This window comes from Nipponia nippon, unplaced genomic scaffold (assembly GCF_047370975.1).
Source record: "Nipponia nippon isolate SJK-2023a ecotype South Korea unplaced genomic scaffold, ASM4737097v1 scaffold_6, whole genome shotgun sequence".
In the NCBI taxonomy this organism is placed as follows: domain Eukaryota; kingdom Metazoa; phylum Chordata; class Aves; order Pelecaniformes; family Threskiornithidae; genus Nipponia; species Nipponia nippon.
The window spans coordinates 29,445,592-29,465,961 of NW_028262380.1; the positions used below are offsets into that span (position 1 = coordinate 29,445,592).

At 37.8% G+C, this 20,370-nt stretch overlaps 1 protein-coding gene and 1 long non-coding RNA gene across 5 annotated transcripts in view; one reads left to right on the forward strand and one right to left on the reverse strand.

Annotated features, from left to right (window-relative positions):
- The window catches only part of SLAIN2 (SLAIN family member 2), a 38,274-nt gene extending 18,229 nt beyond the window's left edge, over positions 1 to 20,045 (forward strand). Inside the window, exons 4-10 of one of the 3 annotated variants that reach the window (XR_015699537.1) lie at positions 753 to 914; positions 2,148 to 2,507; positions 5,222 to 5,359; positions 10,356 to 10,433; positions 15,512 to 15,830; positions 17,372 to 17,489; positions 17,833 to 20,045. Coding sequence is in view for 2 of the 3 variants with exons in the window: in XM_087735823.1 (XP_087591949.1) it covers positions 753 to 914; positions 2,148 to 2,507; positions 5,222 to 5,359; positions 10,356 to 10,433; positions 15,512 to 15,830; positions 17,372 to 17,438 (1,124 nt within the window). In the remaining variant the exon portion in view is untranslated. Of the gene's footprint in view, positions 1 to 752; positions 915 to 2,147; positions 2,508 to 5,221; positions 5,360 to 10,355; positions 10,434 to 15,511; positions 15,831 to 17,371 lie in introns of all 3 variants that reach the window. The other 2 variants (XM_087735823.1, XM_087735824.1) reach the window with 2 other exon arrangements.
- Positions 5,370 to 10,391, reverse strand: LOC148051393 (uncharacterized). 2 transcript variants are annotated; one of them, XR_015699540.1, is made up of 4 exons: positions 10,253 to 10,391; positions 9,460 to 9,801; positions 7,508 to 7,662; positions 5,370 to 6,773 (listed from the first exon to the last, which is right to left on the reverse strand). It is a non-coding gene; the product is annotated as an uncharacterized LOC148051393 (long non-coding RNA). The 2 variants fall into 2 exon arrangements; XR_015699539.1 differs by having other exon boundaries at positions 9,460 to 10,346.
- Positions 20,046 to 20,370: the final 325 nt, after the last annotated feature.

Genomic DNA, 20,370 nt, shown 5'->3' on the forward strand with positions numbered 1-20,370 from the left:
AAACACTGCATTGAGAATCCAACTATCTGTAGTTTGCTGTGGACTTGTAAAGGGAAGCCTGCACTGCAGTAAATTCACCAGACCCATTACCCAGGTTTTGTTTTAATTTATGTAGCTCTCTTCTGCATTGTGTGCTACAGTGCTGTATCTGCCTGCAGACAGAGAGATGAAATGTAACTGGCAATGGGGTGTCAGCCAGAAGGCAGCAAACGGGAAGAGTTTTTCTGGTACGTTATAGTTTAGCAAAGGTGTGTACATAGAATAGGTAGTATTTTCAGGTAAACTGTATTTTAAGCATTCCAAACTGAATCAGTATTCATTGGATCAGCAAGTCCTTATTGTCAAGAAAGATATAGTCAAACTTACGTCTTACAAGGTAGTGTTCAGAGACAAGAATGAAAGCACAAATGGAACAGGTACACAGTTGCTCTTTCTGTAAGAGCTGTGCAGACTTCATAGCAGTTGAAATGTGGTACAGGTAGACCAGATTAACTGTGATTAATTTGTTTTGCCACCATTATAAAGTTGCTAATTTTTAGAATGTAATAGCTAAGCTGTGCTTGTGTAAATTGTATTTTCAGCCTAGGATCTCAATCCAATATTTCAAATGGTTTGTCAGGCTCAGTGTCTCAGTCATAATCTGTTTTCAGATTGGTGGTTCTTTTACTAGGAAAGGAAATACAGCTTGCCTTTTTTGCCCCCTCCTCCCTTTTTTTTTTTAAATTTCCTATTACTTTATTTTCTTTCTATAGGTCACCTTAAAAGTTCAGCAGATAGAAATCCTCCACTAAGTCCACAATCCTCTCTGGACAGTGAATTAAGTGCATCAGAGATGGATGAAGACTCTATTGGGTCTAATTACAAGCTAAATGATGTTACAGATGTGCAAATTTTAGCACGAATGCAGGAAGAAAGTAAGTATTTTCCATCCTGAAAACAAAAGGGAGCAGTTGATCTTTTTTTATTGAATAAATGCAGTGACACTTGCTTAGCAGGAATGGAAAAGGGATATAGATTCTACTATGGATATACAAATGTAGTTCTCCTGAGAAGGCTGGCTAAGGACTTCTGCCACTGGGATAAGGAAAGGAAGTTGCTGTGCATAAGTGTTCTTTAGGAACAAAAGAAATGCTAGAGAGAGTATGAATTTGTAGCATATAGTATATGCTAAAAGGATAGTCGTTAGACTGGACTACTGCCTGTCACCAGTCTTCTCAGGAGATATGTGCCTTCCCGATGTAATCAAGTCTTGTTGGCATCAGTGCTTAAACCATTATTTAAATCACCAAAATGTAAACTCAATATGGCAAAGAATAGTGAAGAAAAGCACCTATGTAGATGTCTCTCTTTTATTATAGATTTAGTTGAGACTTACTGTCTTTGTCCCTTTGAGACTGGAGAAAGTGGTAGTAATTTCAGCTGTCTAACTAGGTGCTCTCCAGACTTTTTTGTTGCATACCCCTGTCAGTGGAAAAAAAAAAAAACAACCCCCCAATATATGTATTTTTTTTTCTAAATTATATACGTGTACTACCCTATTATTATATTACATACATACCGATAGAAATATACTTACACAAAAATAGGAATTTAAAAAGGATGAGAGAAAGATAAAATAAATGCTGTTTTAAAAATATTATTTTAGTAGTAGTATAAAATTTTCTTCTTGCACCCCAGTGGATTGTTTTGCGTACACCCCACTTCGGAGACCACTGGTCTAACAACTCTAGTTTCTCTAGGGGTAGTTTATCATATAGCTTTTTTGTTACGTTTACTAATACATTGCAAGAGACATTTCATTGTGGTTGGTCTAATTGTCATAGGATGTTACGTGATATCAAAATTAACATGTAGCCTGTGTTGCTAGTATCCAGCCTGGGAGAGGAGATGAACAAGTACACAACACGCCTGTACTGATGATTGCTGTAGTAGGAAAAAGAATGACCTCACCTACTTATTTCAAGACATTATCAGCTGGTAGATAACTATTTCGGTACTAATCTGGAATTAATTTAATGCCTCAAATAAAAGGAGTTAGGGTGAGCCAAATGTGAGTTTGAGCACTGGATAGATATTCGTATGCACTGTCTCTAGTTTGAACCATTTGTGGGCTGGAAGGAAGTACACAATGTTCTCATTGTTGCCAGGCCTCCGGCAAGAGTATGCAGCATCTGCTTCTCGGCGTAGTTCTGGTTCTTCTTGCAATTCTACAAGGCGAGGCACGTTCAGCGATCAGGAGCTTGATGCGCAGAGTTTAGAAGATGAAGAAGATGGCACGCACCACCCAGTGCACCCTGCTGTTAACAGGTTCTCACCATCACCTCGCAGTTCTCCCTGGCCTTCACCAAAACAATCTCCAAGGAATTCACCTCGCTCCCGATCACCAGCTCGAAGCATAGAATACAGTAGAGTGTCACCCCAACCTATGATTAGCCGTTTACAGCAACCTCGTCTTTCGCTTCAAGGCCATCCTACAGATTTGCAGACTAGTAATGTCAAAAATGAAGGTAAAAAGCTCTGTCTCAAATTCATTACACAAGTAGTTGTGTAGTTCCTGTAAAGGATTTTGGTCAGTGTGCAGTGCTAAAACTATATGCCTGTGTGACATCATGGTTTAATCTCAGAGTTGTTGATGAAAAAGCAGAGGAAGCAAAGCTTAAAGTCTGCTGGGGAACCCCTACAGTCAGATGAGTTGACAGGCTTATATTTATTTTAGATGTTATCCAGTCACTCTGGGTGTAACTGAGTTTCGTGGTGACCGAGTTCTATCTTTGGCAGGCAAATGCACTAAAATAAAGCGGAGCCCAAGGGAAACCATCATTCACCAGTAGGGTTAGGCCTTGCAGACAAAAGAATAAAATGCAGAGAAAGTAACTGTGGTCAGATAAGAGTAACATGGCAATTTATGCATGCCTGTAACCTGTGAGATAGCCAAATGCTTTCTTCTGGCAGTGCAGGACTCTGAACTCTCTGAGCATGAACACAGCCGTAAAAGTATTAGTACTCGAGTCATGCCTTTGTTCGATACTTTAGATGTCTCAAAGCTCTGCAAACTGCTGTGTAATAAAAAATAAAGCTTGCAGTAAACTTGACACAATTAGACTATATTGGCATAGAACAAAATATCATATCCTGATATCATTTTCCATCTTGAATGTACTTTTTCCTGGTAGCAATCTGGCAGAAACTCCTTTAATTGGGCTGAATTTTCGCAAGCGTATTCCCATTTTAACAAATGTAGTTGTTATCTGGCAAATAAAATCTTAAATTCAGAAATAATATACATTTATATCTTAATATACATTAAGAATTCACCTTATTTTTTCACCTTTCAGGTAAGCTGGATGCAAAGTGTCTGCAGTAGAGATGATGTAGAAATGCATTTTTAAACAGCTTATTTTCTGGGTGGTTTTTACGTCTAATATAGCAGAGAGGTCTGTGCCACTTACAGAATTTCAATCGGGAAACTCGGTGTGCTAGGCTAGAGCTTTTGGGGAAGGTGATCCTGCAAATTTAATTAGCTATTCAAGAATATCTTTGGAAGGGTTAGCTTAAGTCTCATCTAGTAATAGTGGTTTGGGGAAGTTTTAGGTATATAGGAAAATGTACAACACAAAAGCTAATCAGTTATATTGTGACTTAGTTGAGAATTCCTTTCCCGTTCTTTTCTAGGGTTTCATGAAAGTCTTAATGCATGCTAGATGAGTTACAACAAAAACATCCCATGAGAGGCAAGGTACCAAAAGCTGGTATCCCACATACCAGAGGGATCAAAATAGAGCATGTGATCACGTGTTTCTGAAACACTTCTAAGGAATTCTCTTGCAGTGGTTTTTGTGCAGCTGAATGGCTTGGATATTCAGAATTGATATAGCAGCAGCCAAGAAGAGTTGTTGGGGATTTTTTTTTTCTCTCGAATGGTTAGAGGGAAATTTGGTTGACAGGGTTCAACAATGTACCAACTGCAATGCAAACTACTAAGTGCAGAAAGTACACTTGTAGGAATATTCAGGCTATGAACACTCTTACTTTTGTTTTCATCTTCAGTGCTTGTGCATGGTTAGCGTACTTCTTCCCTCCATCCCTCTACAGAATCAGGTTGGCCACTCACCCTGACAAGGCATCTGCAGTCTTCTATCCGAAGTATGTCATCAACCCAGCTCTGCGTGGGTTGGAGATACACAGAATGTCATTAGACTTCAGAGAGATTTAATGGCATCTTTTTGTATTCTGTGAGCAATGGTACAAATTTTAGAAGATCCTTGAAGAACCAATATTAGCTGAATAGATCGTCAAGTCATATGTGAAAGATGAAGCATAATTGGACGCTTCAATAATTTTGAATGATGCGTGTGAAGAGTTTCTTTCCAAGTGGGTGGCTGTTATTTGTTGTATAATGTGCTGATATGGGACTGGGTAGTCCCAAAAATTGACTCAGGAAATTAATATGTGTTTTTAATCTTCAGGCAGGCATTCTATATTATAAACGACTTTCTAGGTAAAGACTTCAAAAAGTGTGCAAAACTGCAAATTAGGTTTGCCTATTCAATTTCTGTAACGGTAGAACAAAACCCAGAGAATCATAATCCAGATATGTTTTAATTTTAAAACACACTATGCTTGACTTTTTACACCACAAGTGAAAAATGTACATTCTTGCTTTTTTATATAAATATTTTGTACATGATGGATCTGAGAATAATATAGAACTTCAATTCAAGATAATGGAAGAACTGTAATGTAACAAAATATACTTTTAAATTTGCAGTGTAGTTTTATATGGCTAATATTTTGTGTTACTTAGATTTGGGGTTCAACTATGGGTTCATAACCTGAACTTTCATATAATCACAGAATGCTTTGGGATGGAAGGGGCCTTTAAAGGTCATCTAGTCCAACCCCCCTGCAATAGGCAGGGACATCTACAACTAGATCAGGTTGCTCAGAGCCCCATCCAGCCTGCCCTTGAATGTTTCCAAGGATGGGACATCTGCCGCCTCTCTGGGCAACCCCTTCCAGTGTTTCACCACCCTCGTTGTGAAAGATTTTTTCCTTGTGTTCAGTCTAAATCTACCCTCCTTTAGTTTAAAACCATTACGTCTCGTCCTGTCGCAGCAGGCCTTGCTAAAAAGACTATCCCCATCTTTTTGTAGGCCCACTTTAAGTATTAACTTTGTCCAGCATCAGACTACATGTGGTATTTTTGTATTGTTTTGTACAGAAAAACTAAGGCGTAGTCTTCCAAACCTGTCCAGGACATCTAACATCCAAGCTGAGTCTGTGAAAAACAGCAGAAGTGACTCAAACTTCCAAGTGCCAAATGGAGGAATACCTCGCATTCAACCTCAAGCCTCAGCCAGTAAGTACCTTTAGTGACATTTCAGTGTATATTTCAGAATTAAGTGATGGTACTCGGCTGTCTTCCAATTTTATGGCAAAGAAAAACATTGCATGTCACACTGGAGATGCTAATCTTGATTTTTAATCATATCTGTGTGAAAATCTCCTTTTTTGGTACACAAAATCTGGTACTGAGTATATTCAAAGAATTCCCGATCTATTATTAAAGTATCATTCAGTTTCCTAACAGCATATGTAATAGTACTATAGTATAAATAGAGTAGTGTTACACATTTCAGAAACCATTTATTTTCTGTGATTTACAGAAGGTGTGGTGCTTTGTACTGTTGAATTTTATTTTCAGACTACAAAAACTTAATAGACTATGAAAATACTTCACCTAGATGACGTTTATTGCTTTTTTTTAAATAGTGAAACCTCATCTGAAATCATTCATGCAAGTTTAACCTTTGTTTGCAGTTTATTTTCTTCTTTTGTTTTGTCACCTGGAAATTATATATTCAGTTGCAGACTTTATTTACTTTTTTTAAGTGTCAGTATTTCTCAGAAAAGGTTTGGGTGAACCTGTGTCCCATGAAACAAACTAGCCCATTGCTGGGCGAGTGGCTGCTGGTTTGTCCAAAAGTGAACTACTGATGTGAGAACACTGCTAATCTCACAGGTCTCTTAAAAATGGTGACCTTAAAGAAGCCAAAGCAAATGAAACTTAAATATTCACTGCTTCTTTATATGTCAATATTGACAGTTCCTGTTGTTTAAATGTTTCCTGACCATTTTATTTTAAAACAAGTTTCAGAATTAATAATCTTGTGTGACATTTTCAAGGGAAGAACACATTATGAATATTATGTGTAGAGCTTTGAACTATAAAAGCTCTGTGATAAAAGTTCATCGGTAATCTAAATACTTGGCAGGAAATGTAATATTTGTGAATGAAACGAATTTTCTTTTTTACCCATTGAACAGTAAAGGCATACTGGCATACCTAGCTGGCCTTGTTAACAAGTCCTTTCAAAACAGTGCGTTAATGCAACCAAATACAGTTAAATACAGAATAAGGAATACAGACCACGCCAATGACTACATGATTTCTATCTTTGTAGTGACTCAGACCAGATGTAAGGGTTGCGTGGACAGTCAGTCCCAATTGTGTGATACTGTAGCCAAAGAAGTTAATGTGACCTTGTGATTGTTCATAGGGGTTACCTCTGTATCTTTTCACCTTGCCCCCTTCTTCCAGCCTTCACAAATGCTCAGAAGGTGGGATGTACAATTGAAAGGACATGTGTGTAGTTCAAATGCAGGACTGTCATCTGTTAGGCATGCTTCTCAAACTGTAAAGCATTTAGAGCAGTTGGATACCAGCTCTCCGACTGTGTTATTTTTGTGATGGGAAGAATAATCAAAATGACCTGAAAGAAAATGAAGGAAAAAATATTTTTAGTAAATATCTGTACAGATTTTATTTGGTGCTTTAAAATTGAGTGAACTGGGAAAGGAAGAACAGAGAGGGCAGCTTAGTTGGTTAGAAGGTTGTTTCCAGTATTAAAAGTATATTCACAGTGAAACTTTATGGAAAGATCAGACAGCAGAAGTCTCGATATTCAATATTTAGTGAGTTACTTCATTGCAGGAGCCAAAGTAGCATGACTTATGTTTATACATATATAATTTCTTTCAACTTGTGGATGGATTGCGAATCACAGAAATTATTAGGTAAATTTGCTTGCCTTTCATGGGAATCTTTCCCCAAACGGGAACCACTCTAGACCAACTTACATTTAAATGTAAGTTAAGTATCATTAATAAAGCCCAGATTTCTAGCTTTTACAGTTTCCCTGCTCTTACAGATGTTTGTCAGAGTCTTGCTATTGACAATCGTAAAACGGTTTGTGTATGAAGTCAATGAGTAAGTATCTTTGCTTAGTCTGGATTTAAAAATTTTCTGCAAAACTGTACATTGTATAAAAATTTCCAGAATTGTGTCCTTTTTATTGTATACTTTTTGTTTTATTGGTTTTATATTTTGTCACCTTGCACAAAGCACTGTTAAATTGCAGCAAATTTTTGTTTTCCCTTGGCAATGACTTCTGGGTCTTGGGATTCAAAGCTTCCTCATATACCTGCTAGTTTTGCATGAGCTTACCTTTGCAAGGATGCTGGCTTGCCACCCGAGGTCACTACTTTTCTCCTTGTCAAAGATCTGCTGTTCATAATTTACTTGCACATTTGCTGTGGCTGCGATACTGAACTTGCTATGGTTGCTGGCATTTGAAAATGAGTTAGGAATCCAGTAAGTTTCTGAAAAGACAATTCCTGTTATGGTTACATAGGCAAATTGTACACGCTTGCTTAAAGAGTAGAGGGAAGATACTAATAATATGTTTAGAAGTACAACTGTAAAACATAAAAACATTTGGCATTTTAAGTTTTGGCTGTAATGTGCTGAAAAATCCAAATTCTTTTCGAAAAGAGATTGAGTGAATTAAATAGTAGGTCTAACTATTAGAATCTTAATTTGCATCTGGTTCTCCATGCCGTTATGCAGAAAGTACTTTTTTATATGAAAGCTATTAAATATTTCACCTTAAAACACTGGAAGATACAGTAATACTTGTGTTCTCCAAGGAATAGGTATCTTTTAGACTTTCAAGTGTTAGAATGACAGGAAGTCTCTCTATTTGCGTCCTACACGAACGTAGATTGTGCAAAGCTGTAGAACTTCCAGGGTGGCTTCCACATAGGAGCTACGTGCTTTCTAGTGGATTGTGCGTGATACTTTTGTACTTATCTGGCACTGTTAGCACATGAACGTTAAATCTTTAAGCAGAGTTAAATATAACTTGCTTGGCATGTTCAGAGTAAAAGAAGAAAGGATATGTTTTGAGGAAACAGAGTATTCCAGTTAGGTTGATGAGAAGTAAATAGAACTACGTGTGTTCAGCATGCACCATTTGTGACAGGTAATGTAATAGCATACAGAGCGCTTCAGGAGCAGCAAATAGGTGTGGATAAGCATGCACGCCATGCTTACCTCAAACTGCATGTTTCCTCAGCATTGCTCGAATTGCACTGCCTGAAGTTCTTTTCAGTGATTCAGTGCACATAATTGTTTAGCTATTGAGTCTCTATTTCCTGGAGTCTCCGTTGAGAAGGAAGGAATTTGACATACACATTTTCTAACTCCATTCCCTATCATCCCACATCTCTGACTTGCAAGTAGTGTAAGTAATGATGGGGGAAGAAACTTAGTGCGATGTGCAGTAGCATGTTTAAATCCAACTGAATGAATTAGGGCAAACTAAATTCAAGATCATAAATATGAAGGAAGAAGCTGTTCTTGATTTTGTGTGGTATAACAAAAACACTGATTCAGTAAAAAATGGTGTAATGGAATACTTGTGGACAGAAACACTCTGGCCAGTGGTCTGCCTCGCTAAATTCCTAGGAATTGTGCTCATTTTTAAACATCTTACTGTGCTTTATTGGCTGTTTATGGGTATGCCTTAAAAAATGTTTATAGCAAGACCATGTGCCAGAAGTTGAGTAAGAATTGCATATTGCCACATGCTTTTTTGCATTAGATTCTAGTTGGTAGAAGGAATAGTTTATTTTATATAGGCACAAGCAGCATTTTATCATGTTTATAAACACTTTATCATGTTTATAACCACAAAAGGAATATAAATTCCTTTTTGCTGTTTGTTGAAAATGACAGGTTTTAGTTAAGACTAAAATGTATTGACCACCTAGTCATATTTTCAGAATGAAGGTAAAACACATGATGAACTTCTTTTATAGTTCACAAAATATTGTGAATTTTGCACTGACTGAAGGATAGGAAAGGTGATGGCGATTATTATATGCTATCAAGTTTAGAAAAGGATTAACTAATATTATTAGGATTCTAATTGCTTTTTCCCTACCTTCTTTATAGTGATATTCACCAATTGGTGATAGGATTACTGAGCTTTCTTACTCAGGGTCAGGATCTTTATGCACAGCTGTTCCCCCATCTTTCTTCCTTCTCTCTATGGAAATAAGCCTTGCTAGTATAAAACTCCATGCACTGAGGTGAGCAGAGATGTTTATTCATACCTTATCATTTTAAGAAGCCTTTCTGTAGGCAGAGCTTTATTTCATTGACTACTTTCCCTTCCCCTCTTAAATACGCTGTGGTGAAAACACGCTGAGTTGATGCTTTCCTTCTGGCAATAGGTAATTTTCTCCTTGCCAAGATTCTGCAGCTCTTGGAACATTGGCTTCTCTCTTGGTAACTGGTAGGTAGTGAGGTCATTTCAAGGCAGTATCAACCCTCCAACGTTACTAGAAAAAAGGCAGGACTTAGGAGCAGTAAAAACTGTTTTTTGTCATGCTGTCTAGATGCTGACAGCTGATAATTCTTGGTGTTATGTCTTCGTTTTGAGTCTTCTTGCGTACCTTTTGAGGGGAAAATAACCCAGACATCTCTCAAAATGGTTTATGTTTGCATAACTGAAAAATAAAACTTCTTTATATGATGAGCACATTTAGACAAAGATTTATGCTTTTTGTATAGTGTTAGAATATTTTTTTGAAAACTCCTTTAAAATGAAAAGTTTAGTCTTGCTAGGTCAAATATGACAGTTTAATTTTCATCTTCGTATCTAATCTTGCACTCATTGCTGTAGCATGTTTGCTAGGTGGCTTGTTCTCCCTTTGGTGTATTAATTTTTTTTTGCCTTTCTGGGCTTTTTGCCCTGCAAGAAGCTTTACTCTTACCGAATCTGCGCGTTTTGCACTGCAAAATTTCTGACACGCTCCTCTGTAACTCTTTGCCATTAAGAGCAAGCACCATTTAAAAAAACCCATCACTTCCAGAGTCATAACAGCTTTTGAGTGTTTTACTCACTCTGTTCCTTGATGCTTCACAAGTGGATGCAATTCTGAAATTCCCAGTAAACTTAATTTTCTTATCTTCTTAGACAAATATAACACTTCTTGTCTTTCAACAGCTCTGCAAAGGCAGAAAAATTTGCCTCGTGCTGCCTTCAAAACCAAACAGTTTCTTCAAACTCCATCTACAAAAGGAGGTAATTAACCTACAACCTCTTATCAAGCTCCAGCAAATCTCAGATAATTGTTCACCTGCATTAAATCTCACACATTCTAGATTAATCAAATTGCTGTTGCATGTCGAGATTAACCAAGTGGTCCTTGCTGTAACAAAGTATATAGCATTTTGGTCTAAACATTAAAAAAACAAACGTGCATCATGTAGGAAAAGTAATGGATTTTGAGATAAAATCCAAGGATTGGTGACTTCTAGCACTAATCAGGAAATCGGGATTAGAAAAGTAGACTCCTGAATCCATATTCATTAGGGCTACATTTGGATAGGAATTTTTAAAATTGTAAAATACAGGTTTTTAAAACAAAAGTTGTAAAAAAATTTTCGATTTTTGATTGTGAAAAAAATATACAGACAAGTGAAAATATCACCCTTTGTGCTGGAAACAAAAGCTAATGAGTTTATCCCTGAAAAGATGAGCACAGAATGTCAACTAGTTTTGCACATGCATGCACTCATGCCTGCGCTTTCTCTTCCTCTCAAAACTGGAAGATTAACACCAACATAAGAGTAACTTAGATTTGTATTTTTTTTCTCAAGGAATTAGACTATTTTATGTCATATTCCAGTTTGCTAATGGCTGAAGTTGGCTTCTTTTTGAGAAGAAAATTAAATATGTTGTTAGTAAATAAATAAAAAAACCCCCTCTAATCCAGTTAGACAAGTTTTAACTGATTTGTAATTCATTCTGGCAGCCTTGTATGTGACACTGCCTCAGTTTCACTACTAAGATAAAAGAAGTTCATGATTTTGGTTTTAAGCATAGTTGGTCCTGTTGTCTGTTACAATCTAGAAGATCTCATTTTAAAGATCATATTTCACTTGAGACCAATTCATAAGCTCGATATATGCTAGAATCCTTTAAGGACTGTGAGAGTCCTTTGTGTGCAGATACTGAGGGTGGCTGACAAAATGCACGCGTTTCTCAGTGGTTTAACAACACTGTCTTCTTTGAGTCAGCTTCATTCCATGCAGAAAGTTTTAGCAAAGTATAATGACTTTGAAACAGATTCACATGGCTTAATAGGAGGTCTCTAACAGTCTTCATAATATTTCATACCAAATGGAAAGAAGTTCTCTCAATGTTCTGCTTTGGCCTAAGACCACCATCTCAATTCTTCTGCAAAGCTTTCTGTGCTGTCTTTCCAGTTGGCCATGCCTTCACCTTCATCTGTGTGTCTGGAACACTTATTAGGTCGATGGCCTAGTCTGGAGCTGTGGAAATGTACAGAAAATTAACTTCTCTTTGAGTTTATATAATTTGTAAAATTTTATTAAACCTTAGAGAATGAGGAACCGAGTATGTTGCACCGCCAGTTACGTTTTCCAGCTTATAGTTGCTGTCATTCCTCACTGCAAATGCGGACCCAACATGTCCTTTTCAGTTATTTGCTATTTTATAGTCCTTGATGTGTTGATTTTCTTGCTTCTGATCCGAGATTCTCGCAAGTATAGAAGCATTACGCAGTAGTGAAACAAGACTTTTGCTTCAAAAGAATAAAAAATTATGAGCAACAATTGGTTTTAGTTTCTTAAAATACTGTTCATTACATAGCTTGACACCTTTCACACACGGACATTGGCTTTTTTTTTTTACCATTTTGTGTAAAACAGTTCAAAATACATTCAAATAACTTTACCTCACTGTAACAGATTTGCTAAGGCTTATATAGCAATCCAGCATCAGTCAGATCATAGAATCATAGAATGGTTTGGGTCATCTAATCCAGCCCCCCTGCAATGAGCAGGGACATCTGCAACTAGATCACGTTGCTCAAAGCCCTGTCCAGCCTGACCTTGAATGGGTCCCCAGGGATGGGGCACCTACGACCTCCGGGCAACCTGTTCCAGTGTTTCACCACCCTCATTGTAAAAATTTGCTTCCTTACATCTAGTCTGAATCTACTCTCTTTTAGTTTAAAACTATCACCCCTTGTCCGACCGCTACAGGCCCTACTAAAAGTCTGTCCCCATCTTTCTCCTAAGCCCCCGTTAAGTATTGAAAGGCAGCAATAAGGTCTCCCTGGAGCCTTCTCTTCTCCAGGCTGAACGACCCAACTCTCTCAGCCTGTCCTCACAGGAGAGGTGTTCCATCCCTCTGATCATTTTTGTGGCCCTCCTCTGGAATTGCTCCAACAGGTCCGTGTCTGTCTTGTACCGAGATGACAGAACAGTTTATTGATTCCCATTGTTTTATCTTATCTGTCCTTTCGTGTCAGTCTGAATCATCTCATCACGATGGTTATGATTTAACAACTGCATCGGAATTGATTCTGGTTTCAAGTTGGCGTGCAGCAGCTGGCCTTGGGGTGCAAGCCAGATAACTTCACAGCATCCTGCCTGGATGCTTGGTGGGCATCTCTTGCTCCCTGCCCACAATCCAGGACAGAATCCAGAGAGGGTGGGAAATCTAAATGTCGTGACTGCACAGTGCCATTTATTTTTATTGTTGTCAGATGTTTTAATTGTAGTTGGTTCTAGTTGTTGAGATGGAGTTGCGTAAAGTTGTTAAGCACTACCCTTACACGTTTACGTGTTTCTATTAAACATGGATCAGCTCAGTGCTGCACATGGGTATACAATTATCAAATAGTCTTTGACTAATGCAGCACCTCGCTCTTTGTGATCCTGTCTTACAAATAGGCCAAACTGACTTTTGTTACATATCCAAAACTGCTCTAAGACAAAATTCTTTATATGTAGAGCAGAATTATTAGGCAGTTCACCAGAGATTGCATCATGTGGACTGCTTCGGAGATCACAGCACATTGGAAAACAATTTGTTCCTTTATGTACAAGAATGAAGGCAGCTCTCAGCAATGTCTACAATGCTGAGCTGACAGGAAACGTTTTATGAATTGACAGCTCAAGTTGGAAGCATGGTAAAATATGGTCAACAGAAAATTGGAGAGAATGGAGGGGACTAATTTACTGGATGCTTACTTTCACTGGGAATGTGACAAGCTTTCTTCAGTTACAACTTTTCATTGCTTATATTTGGTACCTAAAAACCTTTTCCCTGTTGTGCCTATAAGAGGCCCAAAGCTATAGTCAGTCTTCATACACTGGCATGGCTCTGTTGGTCAGCTGCTAACATGATGCTGTATTCGTGTTCCAAGCAAGTGTGGTAACGAGAAGTTTAGTGGTCAAAGCTCCCTATGTTTACACTGTAGAATCACTTGGAAATTCTTCAGATTCGATTGCACCAATGTTACAGGCAATGTCACGTTTTTAAAACTTCTAATACGTAATCTGTCGTAGTCCTAGGAGCACTTCGCTGCTCTTCTTGTCCAGTCATTCTGCTGTTAATGCTTTCCTTAATCCATCCTCTGGCTTGATGCCGAGGTTTTTATTTTAAGGGTTTTTATTTATTCTCCTCGCTACTTACCAGCTGTCATGTATTGTTAACATCTCTGCCACCCTTTTGTCAGCTTTTCCCATGAGTGGCTTCATGCTGTGTTTGATATTGCTATCAGTGGAAAGGCCCTCTTGGATAATCCAGAAAGGAATCAAATCCACTTCACATCTGCAGCGAGGCACATAATAATCTTCCTAGACATCCCCTATAAGGAATGGCTTCAAAATACAACCTGAAAACCACTGCTTCCTCTGTATCCCATTTAGGATGTCCCGTTCCTGTCAGTACTCGTCCCTTCTTTCACTCCTCCATGCTTTTAGTGGATCTGCCTTGTAAAATGATTATAAAAGCTATGTGAAGGACCATCTTCTTTATGTACAACATCTGTCAAAGAGGAGTCAACTTTGGTTTCTGTGTAAGAAAGTTTGTTTAGTGGAAGAAAGAATAGTTCATGCAAATTCACTAAATGTAAATGTGATTTTGTTTTCTTTCCCAATTGTTGACTGTTACTGACCTACCCGAACCAGTTTGAAAAGCTGGTGAAATACCATTTAATTATTAAAATGATGGATTAGTTTAAGTATTCTGTTTAGTGATACATTATGCATATTTTGTAAATATTTCTCATACTCCTGAAGAATTGTGCTTAAGGTTTGGCATTATGAAAGAACTGTTGAATAGTCTTTTTGTCAGTATTTTTGCTGTGAGGATCCGTTGTCATTCACTGCTAGCTGTCTACTAAAATTCAGAAGTAATTCCTGAGTATATAATAAATAAGAATTCTTGCTTTTGCATTAATAGCATTGAGTAAAATAGATGTACAAAAATAAATTGGTAGTGGAGTACATTTGCATGTGCACCTTGTGCAGACAGTGTGCTGTATTGTAAGTCTAAGCCTCTAAATGGATTTTCACTGGCTTATTAACCTTTCCCAGAAAGGACTTGAGAAGGACCTATAGTTCACATACTAACTTAGATACAAAGTGTTTGAATTCAGATATTAGTTATACTGATAATTTAGATAATGTTTGTAAAAAGAGGAAGGTATAAATTGTTATGGTTGTCTGGTTTAAGTTACATAGCAGCAGCTTAATCTCTTCGGGGTTGGCTGACCCTATCTTTTTTTTCCCCCATCAGCCAATAAATCTGGGACATGACCATATCTTTAGGTGAATTCTAATTCAAAGGATTTGGTTAAAAAGAAGACCATAAAAGAAACATTAAGATGCTCTTTGCTCAGAATTTCATCTTTGAAAGCTGAAACACACTTTGAATCTATTTAAGGACTGTATCGCACTAGAATCCTGTATTCTTCAACGTGTTCTTTCAGGGATGGGAGTTAGGTTCACGGGTTTCTGAAGCAGCTAAATTTCTTTTGAACAGATATATTCTCTTCTGTTTCTTTTGACTTGACTGATATAACACTTAGAGCCTTACTAGTACTACTTACAAATCCAGATAAGTAAATATTTGTAGTAAGCAAATGGGGCATTAGAGTTACGGTATCAAAAACACATGGAAAAGAGGACATCTGAATTCCTGTTTCTCATTGCTGCTTGATTGGCTGTATTCCATTATACATTCCATATTGTTTGAATTTTCACATAAAATAATTTCCTGGTTTTAATTTCAGTTGCACTGTATCTTAAGCTTGAAAGTAACTTCTGTATTTTATTTTCCAGTACCTTCTTCAAGTAAATTCCGCTCACCTGCAGCACCGTCTCCCCTAGCTCTCCGACAACCAGTGAAAGCATTTAGTAACCATGGACCTGGTTCAGTTGCTTCTCCAGAAGCCACCCAGCTGACACACAGCAGTTCTTCACCAGGGCCTCTTGCAGCCCAGAGTTCAGGCTTGCCAAGCCCTGCCAGCAGTATTAACAGTACTACTCTTACCAGACCGGCAGGGACAGCAGGGATGAGGAGTGGTTTGCCCAGACCCAGTGCCCCTTCTGCAGGGGGCATCCCAGTGCCTCGTAGCAAACTTGCACAGCCTGTTCGCAGGTGAGTATGTGACAGGCAGTCTTAGTTTCAAATTTTTGTAATGAATTTTGTACATGATGTATTTGTGCTGCAATTCTTATTTTGGTCTCAAGGTATTTAGAATGGAAATGGAGACCTCCCCATGAAGTATTTGACTGTTTTTCCAAAACAGATTTAAAGCAAAACAGAGAGAAAAAGGTTCTTGAATTAGAGAGCAAAGGTGGAGGAGTGCAAGTGAAATGAATAGCAGAAGATACTGAACTAAGTAAATAAAGTGTCTTAGTCTGGGCTGAGAAGGCAATAAGAATTTGTCTGCATGTGGTAAAAAGTCATCAAAATGCAGCTGGCAAGTGAAAATTCATTTGTACCACCAAGTGATCTTCTGAAGTCAGAACTATTGCAGTTCCTTTTGTAATCCATATGTCAAGCAGTGGTACCACGGTGAGAACAGTTTCTCTCTTTGGGCAGCTAGAAACTTTAGGAAGGAAGACACGCGAGGACAGAGGAGGCATCCATAGCATTTGCTAAATTTAATGTAAAAACAAAGGCAGTTCACCCACAGGTCAAACCAGAATTTTCAGCTCAGACATAACCTCTATGCTAGCACCTGGCTGTAGAAGTTGCTTAATGTCAGGGTGCTTTGGAAAACAACCACAAGAGAGACTAAATAGTAACTGGAAAGGCTACACGGACAGTTTGTCTTCAGGAGAATCGGAAGGAAGCGATACATAATTTAGAATACGTGCTCTTAATGCCACGCTAATGTGGATTTTCACTGAGGGTGTCGAGTGAAAGCCAGCTGACGTAGAGAAGCAGTCATCCACGGGGAATATTAAGAATCCTGTTAAACAGAAAGGATGAACAGTTGGCCTTCAGTATCGTAGAAAAGATGAAACAGCAGTAAATAGCGAAGTGGAGGAGTTCTGTTCTGCAGTGAGTGCTGGGCAGGGGAATGACAAGCGACTGTCACAGTTTGCGCTGAGTCTGCACTGTTGGCAGTATGAAACTTCGTGTAATAAAAAGCAGTTGTTTTTGACAGGAAGTTCTTAATAGTAGTAAAGTGTGGTTGTCCAAATCACAACTTGTCTTACAGAAAAGCGTTTCACTTGTTAAACTTATACAGCTATTTTTTTGAAAGTTTACGTACATAATGCAGTATCTGTACACAATGCCATAATGAAGTATCTATGAATGTCAAGGTTTTGATGTAAACAAAATGTAATACTCTAAACAAGGATTTCCCTGTTTATACCTCACTGAAAAAAAGAGGCTTATTTTTAGATGGCAGCAGATTAAGCTTGTATTCTCACAGAGTATAATACCAAAAAGTTTTCTGTCTATTTATGCAGATGTTTTTCTGACATGGTGGTTGCCAAGATGCAACACATAGAACCTGAAACTAAAAATACTTGGGGTTTATCTTAAGTAAACTATATTGCAGAGAAGTAAATGACTTAAGTGTATATTTCAGTTATTTATAAAAGGTTTAAATTCTTATGTATTGTAGATGGGAGATTTCAGCAGTTATGTATGAAACTGAAAAATATCTCATTTTGTTTTAGATCATTACCCACTCCCAAAACCTATGGCAACGTGAAAGATGAGAGTTGGAAAGACGGCTGCTACTGAACTGCAAAGCTTAATGCAAAGTTCCAGTGCTCATGGATGCTTCCTCACCAGGTTAAACGACAGCTTGATTATACAAACTGTTCAGATGTGACTTTTGGGATTTGTAAAAATTCCAGACTTCTCTGTCTCTAATTAGCACAAACTGGCAGAGATTATAAAGCAGCACTTTAATGACATCTAACATCAGATGTTTGGTGATCATACAATCACTTCTACATTAAATTGCTATCAGTTCTGGTTTGATTTTTTTCTTGCTTGCTAAAATGTATCAATATGAGCATTTATGACAGTGGCCAATGTCTGGGCAAAAACCTAACGAATGCCAAAGAAATGCCCATCTTGAAAAACAGCAAGTATAACAGTCAACTTATATTGTCCAAAACTTCATTTTCAGCCTGTTTTAATTCAGCAGAAAGATTGGTGAATATGTACTATTGAAAAAAGACTACGTTCATCAGAGCTAATATTCTGATTGCAGACTGCTACAGTGCTAGTGAAACATTGCTTTTAACAAATGCATGAGATTCTCACTGGGGAAAGTGGTACGTACATCCTTCAGAAAGAATCAGAAGTTACTCTGGGGGATTAGGCCGGACAGTAAGTAGTAGCCATGGCTTTTATTAACATTAAAGGTTTAAATGTAGCAGACACACACAAATGCAATAGTATAGATTGCATCTTTCCTATGTTGATTTATCAGCTTTACATGCTCTTATATGTTTGATTGCCAAAAGGGCTTAGTATCAGTTGTACAATCTTTCTAACCTTAAAGTTCCTGGCTCAGGAAAGATGGCCTTTGCTATTGTAGCCACATTTTTATCACATGGCTTGCTATTGGGGAAAAACTTTTTTTATAGCAGGTTTCCTTAAAAAGGAAAGAGCAAGTTGTAATGTTGATTTGATACCATACCACTATGCTTGCAGTCTGGAGCAGCTGTAAATGCTGCTAGTTAAGGAGAAGGAAACACAACTATGCACTTGTAACATACAAATTCTAAGGTAATGAGTTGACTCTTGATGCCAAATGATATTCATTTAGGTGATGTTCCATGGTATGAGGGAGTTTTCTGTATCCTATTTTTTTACTTTCATCCATTTCTTAAATTGGTTTATTTTAAATTGTAAATATTTTTACAGAAGATATTGCCCATGTAAGTGTGTTTAAATATGTACTTTGCCTTACATATGTGTATCTTACATTACTGGTAACAGAGTATGAAACCTGCTATGTCTGTTTACAAGCTCTTCAATTCCTCTGGTGGCTCTGACTTATTCTAACACATTTTGCTCAGAACAACTCATTCATATAATTAGCATTTGAACCGTTGTTTTCTGTTTTGGAAGACATCATGCAAACATTTGTAACTGAAGTTGTATTGGGTGGGACTAGTTGAATGGAAGGGATTTTGTTTGAAGCTTTTTCAGTATTTTGGATGTACAGTCGATGAAGTAAGAGAACGTGAATGGTATCTCCTTTGTGCAATGACTGACGAACACTATGAGTTGGATTGGACGGTAGGTAGCCTTCAACCCCATTAGTATCTGAGTTTGGAACTGCTGGTGTATTGTGACTCCCACCGCTAAGAGGATAACTAACCCTGAAATTCCAGCCCTTGAATTTTAGGCCAGCATCAACATATTCCTGGATGAAAAGCCATGCAATACTACTTGACTTGGAAGAAGCCAAATAGGAAGGAGTGGAGACTAATTTGCAGCTCTAACTACTCAAACAAGCTTTGGGTTGATGAATGACTTCACACTCCAGACCAAGATCTGTGCTGAGACTTTGAAGTCAGGGTATCAAATATACTGTAATTCAGTAAGATTTCAAGAGGGGTAAAGAAACTACCTTGCACCAGTAGACCAGTACATACCACTAATCTAGCCTTGTGACATTCGCTGGCACAGATAATGGATGTCAGTTAGTATCTCGCGTCGCTATTAAGCAGAAGAGAGGACTACATCAAATGCGCATATTCGCACTAAAGCCCGAATTTTAACATTTCAGCATTTTACAAAGCAATGCTGCAGTCTTCACTGAAAAAAGGTGAATTTTAATTGGTGGATTTTATCAAACACTTAAGATTGACTTTTAAATTTTGCAAGTCAGTTTAGATGACGATATTGGGGGTTTTACCATGGCTGCATCAAACTGTTGTGTACCTTCCCTTAAGTTAAGTAATTCATCACTTGAGTAAGTTCAGCCTGAGGTTTATAAGGATTCTTCTCTCTGCTGTTCTCCCCCTGAAATACAGCGAACAACGTCCTGAAAAGACAGAGCGTCTGTTTACTAGAAAGCCTTTGTGCATTACCACTTTATTGATATCAGGAAATCATGGGGCTTTGTGTTCAGAGATTTACTGCAGAAGTGTGGAAATATGGATTTGATAAACTAGTGCCTATGATTTACTTAACTTATGTTTGATATAGTAGTAAGGGTTTTATGAATGTGGATTACTTTTTGTGCCAACAGCTCGGAATTATTGTATGTGTGTAGGCAGAAGGACTTGTTCTGCTTCCAAAGTTATTTAATTTTTTTTTGTGTTTGAATGTTTTTGTAAGTGTTAAAAGTGTACAAAAAATATATAAAATATTCTTACCACAAAATACTTTCTGGATCATTGTTTTTATAACAACTTGTTTTTAAAAGCCTTTAGAAATTGAGGGTGGTGTTTCAGGGCTTTTTTGGTTGGTTGGGTTGTTTTTCAAGATTTTGTATTCACTTTTCCAGAATTTACCAACATCAGCTTCTGCCCCTGTCATTCATGAACAGAGTACGACGCTGTAGTTGGGTGAAACCTGTGCTTTCATTGACAGACTGAGGCAGACCGGTGGCGTGCCTCTGCTCGGGAAGGACACGGCGTAATTCGGATTTACGTGAAAAGCTGTATTCCGAGTTTTCATCCAGGGCGATTTGGTTGTGCAATTCAAA